The sequence below is a fragment of the Nelumbo nucifera genome, chromosome 5, assembly GCF_055504915.1.
Source record: "Nelumbo nucifera cultivar China Antique chromosome 5, China Antique-T2T, whole genome shotgun sequence".
NCBI lineage: Eukaryota > Viridiplantae > Streptophyta > Magnoliopsida > Proteales > Nelumbonaceae > Nelumbo > Nelumbo nucifera.
The window spans coordinates 45,712,303-45,721,134 of record NC_142653.1 but is presented as its reverse complement, the minus strand read 5'-3'; the positions used below and the strand labels follow the sequence as shown (position 1 = coordinate 45,721,134).

At 33.6% G+C, this 8,832-nt stretch overlaps 1 protein-coding gene across 1 annotated transcript; it reads right to left on the bottom strand.

The window, feature by feature from the left end:
- Positions 1–3,757: 3,757 nt before the first annotated feature.
- Positions 3,758–4,969, bottom strand: LOC104608540 (MLP-like protein 43). Its single transcript, XM_010274574.3, has 2 exons — positions 4,644–4,969; positions 3,758–4,216 (listed from the first exon to the last, which is right to left on the bottom strand). Exons 1-2 carry the CDS (start codon positions 4,795–4,797, stop codon positions 3,945–3,947), a joined length of 426 nt encoding a protein of 141 aa, XP_010272876.1. The 5' UTR covers positions 4,798–4,969; the 3' UTR covers positions 3,758–3,944.
- Between the last annotated feature and the right edge of the window lie 3,863 nt (positions 4,970–8,832).

Here is an 8,832-nt window from a genome sequence, read left to right as displayed (position 1 = left end):
CCCCCTCCCACCCCATTAGACTTTGTGATTGGAGAAGAAATTGAATGCTTGTATTTGGGGCTCAACATTTCATGTAGGTGTCATTTTCTGAGCTCCATACTTGTTAGATAATAATAGACTAAGTATAAATAACAAACACCCTAAATTAGATAAGGGCTGTCAACAAGTAGGGTTTGCTTTGGGACAGGGTATACCAGCAGTCCCAAACTGACTATTAATTAGGGCAAAATCATAAATCCAGAAGTTTCCCGATTATTAATCAGGATAATCAGGTTTGACCCGATTAGTCCCAATTATACTTACATCTACAATTTTTTAATTATTTTAGTAACAACTTAAACCTTCATTTATTTAATAATATAACTTTAATAAAAATGTCAATAAATAGTGAATTGTTTATTTGTCAAAAAATCAACAAGTGCTTTAATTCAAGATTTTCTTATACATTGTCTACCAAATTTACTCTTTTAGAGATAAAATGTAATGAAAATTACAAGAAAATTAGGAAAGCTTTATGTATTTTTAACTCAAAAATTGGTTTGAGCCTTGATCAGTTTGGAACACGCAAGAAGTAGAACCATTGCCTGCGGAACGGTCCGGATGGATATGAGGAATTGCGGGATGGGAATGGGAAGTGGCTCCCCGTCCCCGCCTTCCCAATGAGGTCAAATGATTCAGAAGTTCTACCAGTTAGGCCACCTGGTAATTGACTCACAAAACAATTTGGAGATGATCCATGGACTGAAAACACTGGTCCTGAATCTAGTTTTAGATGCCAACGGTGGGATGGCTCAATTGGTATGTTAGCAGGTTTGTTTGAGCAGAGATGTGGATTCAATTCCCCCGACCACGACTTTGGGGAGGGGTTATTAGTATGGTGCTGCGCAACTGAAGGTGTATCACCAAATACCAAAAATAAACTAGTTTTGAACATCCAAAGATAACTTATGATCCACCCCAATCAAATACTTGATTCAGATAAGATTTGAACATCAATGTATGGTGATATTACTCTAGACAATTAACATACATTTGTCATTTCTAGTTCATTTTATTAATAAAACATAATATTTACATAACTTTTTAAAATATATTGATCCATATAATATCCAAATCCCTTATGAGCTTCTCTTGCATCCAATGTATACAATTTCTTTGAATCCGAATATAAATAAATAAGATGGAATTTGCTTCACCTATCACGATGGAGCATGGTAAGCTCACACAATAACAAACAATGCTAGGTAAATTACAAGTGTTGGGAACTTGGGATTGTCTTATTTTTCAACATTAGATTAGGCTCTAATCTAATGGTGGATGTGGTTCCCTCTTTAGGTTAAAGTGGGTTTTACATATAGAAAAGATTTCTTTTGAATGTAGGATTTAAAGAGAAGAGAAATTTCTCTATTTTTGTTGGAGAGAGAAGAAAAAGAGTAGGTACATAAATGTTTGTGGTATTTGTGAATAAGTGGATGTAGTGTTTTTCAAGGCCAATAGAAGTTTGTGATATTTGTGAACAAGTGGATGCACGAATAGAACATATCCAAAGTGGTTGACAAATAATCCAAGGTGGGAATTGTTAGAAGTTCTGTCTAATTTTTCAACCATTGGATTAAGTTATAATTTAACAATAGGTATAATCTCTCCTTTAGCTAGCTAGGTAGGTTAAGGTGGATTTTACAGAAGAACAAGTTTCTTTTGTATATAGGATTTAAAGAGAGAAAAAATGTAATTACCTTTTTCGCTAAAGAGAAAAAAAAATGAATGTATGAGAGAAGAAGGGTACTCCTAGGCTATGTTTGGTTTGAAGGAAAAGGTAGGGAAAAGAAGGGAAAGGTAAGGAATCTATACAAGCCAGTGTTAGTGTAAGAATAGTTTTCTCTTGTTTTATTATTTAAGCTAAGAAAGAAAAGGGAAAACAAGTACACAAGGGTTCAGTGTAGATTTGAGTAACTAGTCACAAGGTATCCTGTACTATTTCTCATTTGTTAATAGTTATGAACAACGGTTTCGTCTATCCTATAGATGCTAAAAATATGACCGAACCATGTAAATACTTTGTATTCTTGGTGATACTTGTTTTTATTTATCTTTACTTCAATTTTGTATATTTTGTTACTATTTTATTATCTTGATTGGCATTGTTTCAAATATCTTTTGGTTTTATCTTGTGAAGGGGCTTCTAATAAAACATTATTCTCTATAATTTATTTACTAGCATATAGGGGTTTTGTCATACTACAAGTTGTCAAGTGCATAAAACATTATTCTCTATAATTTATTTAACATTTCAAAAAATTATTTTGAAGGGGCTTCTAACAAATGCTTTTACATCATATTGCATTTAGAAGAAGTTAATAATAATGGCTTCTAACTTCATGTGTTTTGAGAAAGCCCTTTATAAAGAAAAGGGTAAAAGAATTAAACCTCCCCACAGATTTCTCATAAATACTAGAACCTCTCCTCTCTTTCTTCAAAGGACATAAACCTTCCTTAAAAGAAAAACACACTGTTATATCTAACTTAATCAATAAAAAGACTCTTCTACCCTTAAATATTCTTTTAATTTTCCAAACATATTATAAGGTTTGATCTGAGATTCAAAAATTTTCATACAATTAAATAATAAGAACAATTTCGTCTCACCATTCACCTTTGGTTTGTTCACAAAGCCTTTCCCCCTGGGTTTTGAACATTGAATCTCTACATTAGCAAAAAGGGAGAAGCAAAGAGAATCATGGTTAACATGGAGCGAAAAAATAAAGTGTGAAAAACAAAACAAAATAATGTTTTAGCTTATTTTAGTGGTCTATTTATGAACATGGAGAGATGGTGAAACTCAATTTCTGATTAACAAGGCCTGTTTGAGCTTCTAAAATGTCCATAGAATTTTTTAGTTGAATTAAGTTGCTAAGGAAAGGAATAAATGGTTTCTAGTGCCTAATTAATGAACAAAATAAAGAATTCTATTGCAGAAAAACCCAAGAAAATATATTCAAATGGCACCTAAACTGAAAGTAAAAGTAGAGATAAAGAGACACAAGCGCAAAGAATACACAGATTTATGTGATTCGGCTTATACCCTACGTCCACGGGTGAAGGAGGAACAAATTCCTATGCTACTACATTAGAAACCGTGGTAAGAGATTTTTTCTTTTCTTTTTTTTTGTTTGGCTTCCTATGATGAGTTTTTCATTTTGAAACTGGGATTTAGTTTTGGAGATGGAAACACAGTAACGTTAGGTACTTTGATCAGCAGTGTCATGTTCGGAATAACATTTTGATCGTCTCTTTAGTTATGTATTTGATGTTGTATATTTGACATTTAAGTGGTTTTGAAGATAGAGATGGTAATCAATTCAAACTAGGGGGCCTCTAAATGTATGGAAAATGGAGGAAGAAATTCAACCTCCACTAGTAAGTTGCTCTTTCTCTTGTCTATATTTTCTGTTTGTTTCAACATTAAAATGCCTTTTCAAACAAAAAATAAAAAATAAAAATAATATAGACATGACCCAAAAATGATTTTTTGATCGGAACTTGAAACTTTATTAAATATAATGTAAAAGTATATAAATCATGTGATGTCTTTAATGTGATTGATTGAAACTTATTTTGATTTAACAAACAAATGCTAAAAATGCGTAATAATTAAACTTTTCTAAAGTATTATATGCATAGATTTCCAGGGTCATCAATGCCATGAAATTGATACTTTGAACAATGCAGCTAACAAATTTTAAAATTGAGAGCTCAATTCTTTATCAACATCCAAATCAAACATAGCACACACATTTATTATGGGGTAAATAAGAAATGGTACAGAGGGAAGAAACAAAGGTGATACATGACAAAGACCTTAAACTAGTAGATGCACTCCATACATGTATGGTTAACTATATGCTTTATTAAATTACTAATACAACACCATCTACAACTAATTTCTAGGACTCCAAAGCAAGACCATCAATTCCTTCAATCAGCTTTTCATCAAATTCCATGTAAACAGTTGGTTCAGGGATACTTTCATTTACTTTCTCATATTCTATGGAACATTTCACTGAGCTCTTGTGATCTTTTGGGATGACCTGAAAGTGCACCTTGAAGACTTTGTAATGCTCCATGATATCTCCATCATAGCATCCGAGTGTGATTAAATGTTTTTCTTCGTCTACATTTTCAATCTTTACATGTGTCGTTGAAACATTTGTTCCATCTACAACCAACAAAGACACCAAAATCAGTCAAAAAATTTGTAATATCTAAAATTATGGTTTTGAAAACTGGACCGAACTAGGCAATTGAGTAAATTGACTCAGGAATCGGTTCTGTTTCACCCTAAAATCATTCCTTAGACAAAAACCGTTGATATGATTAATAACCCGCTGGCTCAGGCGGTCAAATTATGAATCTGTCGATCCAAAAATTGGTTTTGACTGTTTTTCGATTTTAATTATTTTTTAATTAAAATGGACCATCCATTCAAACCAGACAATTGGACTATTCAACTTGGAAACCAATCCCAAAACGGTTTAACTTGGGAAGCAGACAATGGAGGACCATGGTAGCAACACTCCCTTGCAAATAAACCTCCAATAAAATACAAGTATATATACTAGCAGGTGACTATATATTAGTATTACCTAAAGAAAAAGTAAAATGTACGGCCGAGCCTATACTCTTTCCATCTCCTTCAAATACTTTCGTGCAGTGAGATTCATGAACTACAGCTTTGTGGAAGAGGTTTGGAAGATCCTTGAGACAGTGAAAGAATTTCTTTGGAGAGGTAAGAGCCATGACGATATAAAACGACGTAATGGTAATACACAATGGAAAGGAGGGGATTGACGAGAGGAAATGAAATTTGTATGCAAGACACTCAACACACAACCTGGGGTGTGTTATATATAATCTGGTGACTAGGGGCCCGTTTGGGAGGGATGAGATAAAGGATTCATCTAAACGGGTTGAGTTGCTTTGAAGCATTCCAAATAATGTTTGTTGAAAGAGATGAAGAGGACAACCCTGAGCCATTAAATGACCGATCGACAGCAGGTTTGGGCCTTCTCGATTTTTCTTCAAGCATAACTGCAGATCTGAAAATATTATTATACTATATAATATAATAGCACTGTACTCTGTACTCTTGTACTTTTATGACGCAACTCTGGATCAACCGTTCAATTTGTTAGTAAAATAACGAGCATTATTTATTTTTTTGGTAAGGCAAAAAAAATAAGGATAAATAATAAATACCTCCCGTATTATGGGGTATGTGACAACCCCCTTCGCTAAAATCCGCCGTTGCAATATTTTTAATCCCTATATTACCCTTTAGACCAGTTCATGGCCGGGTAATCTAACGGACCGGCTCTGCCTTCGGACAGGCTTGAACATAGATTTGAGCCTACGGGTTTGACCTCGGGCCTAAAAGCCCGAGCCTGATTATTTTATGTACTGGGCTCGGGATTTGTTAAAAAAGTCCAACCTAACTATTAGATTAAATAAAAAACCCTAAATATCCTAAGTTCCTAACCCCTCTCTTCTCATTCTATCTCTTTCTATCCGAACCTCTCATCTTAGTAGTGAAACACTTGCCGGCACAGCCTCACATTCTCAGATAGACAGAACCAGCGAACAATCACCGACGCAACCAGCGAAATTCTCCATTGACAACTTTCCTTTAATATATATTATATATAATAGATTTGTTGCTGGTTTCATAGCTTCTACCTTAATATGCCGCGTGTAAGTATTAGGTAGGAAAGTGACAGCCTGTTGGATGAAACACTGTTGATCATAAATACAGTTAATCAAGGGGTTATAACTTTTGTGACCCAACTATATCATTGCACTATATCAACATAAATGAACCTATTTTATTAAATTCAACCGGAGAGTCCATAATGACGTACAGTCTGGATAAGAAAAAAAGGGATAAGTAGACTGCAATTCATCTCAGAAATCTGAATTAAATCCCCCTCCTAATCTAGATTAGTAGCTTTTTTATAAATCGCATCTTACATGCAAATTTGGCACCAATCCACAGGTAGGGTTCAGCTCACTTTTAGAAATTTTAGTTCCACCTTAGGGGTAGATTGAACTATAAAAACCCCCCAAAAAAATCAATTTCATTTACATTCTCTTGGGTTATACTGTCTTCCTCTCTTTGTCTTTGTCTTTCTCTTTATTATTTTCTTACCGTCAAACCTTCCTTTATGTGCAGACAACAGATAGGGGTGAGCAAAAGAAGTTAAAAAATTAATCGAAATTGAATAAAAAAATTGGTTAATCGAATCGGTCAGTTTGGTTTCAGTTCGGTGTTTTTAAAAAACTGAAGGTACCAACTCGGTTTTGATTACCAATATAGTAAACTGACGATTAACCGAACCGACAAGTATACATATATGTCTATATATTTTATGTATTTTAAATTAATAAATATGCATTATATATATAAATATATATTTATAATATATGATATATTATTTATTATTTAAAACATAATATTTTATTTATATTTATAATTTTTATTGTATATTTATATATATTTTTATAATATATATTATAAAAATTAAAAAACCAAAAAACCAACGAATTGAACTGGTCAATCAGCTAATCAATGGTTTTGGTTCGGTTTCGATTTTTGGTTTTCCAAAAACTAGTAATACCGGTTCGACTACAAAAAGAAAGCCCATGTTCAGTTAACTGAACTATAAGCACCCCAAAAAATAGATCCATAATGCCATTGTTAAGCATGTCCCAACAAGAATCAACCGGCAACAGGGCAAGTACCCAATTACCTACAAAGTCATATAGAAAGGTGGTAAGTAGGTAAATGGGGAAATTATGAATATGACCCTCTTTGTTGGAGGAAAAATTTATTTATACTATACTTTGGGCCTAGGGCCACTTTAACACTCCAACTTTAAATGCGACAATTCAATAATCAAAATTTTAAAATGTAACAATTTAGTACCTACCATTAATTAGCCCTTAAACGGCATAAAAATATACAAATATCCTTCGGATGTGATTTAATCTTCTTTACCATTGATCCGCTCAAATTGAAAGTCGAAGCTGTTGGATTTCCGAATTTCACATCACTTCATGCATCTACAGCCAGGGATACACTTTCTTGCTCGACAATGGAAGACGCTCAATGATCAGATCGTTTTTCTGTCAAGTGTAGAGCTCAACAGATGGAAATTCCCACTCCATCTGTTGGGAAGACATGTAGAAATAGAGGGCATAATTGAACAAGAATCTTTCAAAAATTAAGGAAGAATAAGGACTTATTTTTTAGGCTACTAATTCAATAATTTGATCCAAGAAATAATTTCTGTGGATACATTTGGAGCAATGGAAAAAACAGAGAAGATAACATTTATCCTTGACCAAGTTTGTCTGTGTTTTGATTGCAAGGATTACATTCGCACACAGATCTTCATCTTTTGAAGGATTTCCAAATCTCTTTCATAAAAAATGAAAAAGTCCAAGCCATTTGCACACAAATTCCGCTGGATTTCCAAATCTCTTTCCCCAAGTAGCTAGATCGGTGACATCATCGATGACATAATCAAAGGTCAGCAGAAACTACGTTCATGAGTCCAGGTGAACATCGTAGAGGTGAAATCAAGGTTCAAAATATTAATACACTTGATATGGCGGTAAGGGTGTATTGGGCGATATCGATATTTTTTTTTAATTTATTTTCAAAACTGGTTCAAGGAACCGGTTCAAGGCTCCTCTAGCCCCTTAACCAGTCAAAACCCCGATACACTCTTTGTAGGAACATATAAGAGAGCTCTCGGATGATACATATCAGCCGATATGGATCAATACATGTTGATACTTTCAACGGGCTTATCATCAAACAAAGATGCCAAGTACAAAAGATTCAGAAGTCGAGGTGAATTGAGTGGCGTATTGGCTTTAAGATATAGACCCCATACGATTACTCAATTTAATTGTCCAGTTAGGATGGGCAGAACTCGCCACACCTTAGATTGGACTCAAGTTGGAAAACTGGAATTATAATTTGTTGGAGCAGAATTTTAACCAAACAAGGCCTAATAAACAAATGATTCAAAGTAGGCAAAATAGATGGTGTATGAACTGCACAACAACGAAGAAAAAAAAAAAAAAAAAGAACCAATAATAAAATGATACATCACATTTAAATCTTTAATATTATTAAAGTCTTTAATGATATATACATTATCAAATATGAACTAATAAAAAGTAAATAAACGATGCGATATCTTTGTTGTGATTGATTGAAATTAATTTTGATTTAACATACAGGAAATTGATATACATTAATTGTGATCGGACTCTTTAAAAATTCCTTCCAACATCTTTCGTGCAAAGTCTATGTACTCAGTTGGTTCTGGAACACTTTCATTTAATTTTTCATATTCTATACAGCATTTCGCTGAACCTGTGAAGACCTGACAGTGCACCTTGAATACTTTGTAGTGCTTCATGACATCTCCTTCATAGCATCTAAGTGTGACTGAATATTTTTCCTCGTCTACAGCTTCAATCTTTACAGCCGTGCTCGAAACAGTTTTTCCATCTACCATCAACAAAGACACCATAATTAGTCAAAAAATCTGTAATTTTCATCACTTCTCTTTGTTAAATAGCATATAACCATGAACAAATCCAACAAGTGTTCATCTCAAAACAAAAAAAATAAAGAAAGAAATTCATGGGATGTTTGGATTGGGGGTTGCAGAAGATGTCTGTCTATATATAACCTAAAGCATAATTAAAGTGTACAGAAGAGCCTATATTCTTTCCATCTCCTTCAAGTATTGTTGCGCG

What these genes read in the sequence shown, in the direction of transcription:
- LOC104608540 (XM_010274574.3), bottom strand. Translation starts at nt 4,797, where the DNA reads ATGGCTCTTACCTCTCCAAAGAAATTCTTTCACTGTCTCAAGGATCTT. An exon ending in ACATTTTACTTTTTCTTTAG is followed by an intron (nt 4,217 to 4,643) that starts GTAATACTAATA and finishes TGTTGGTTGTAG; the next exon opens with ATGGAACAAATGTTTCAACG.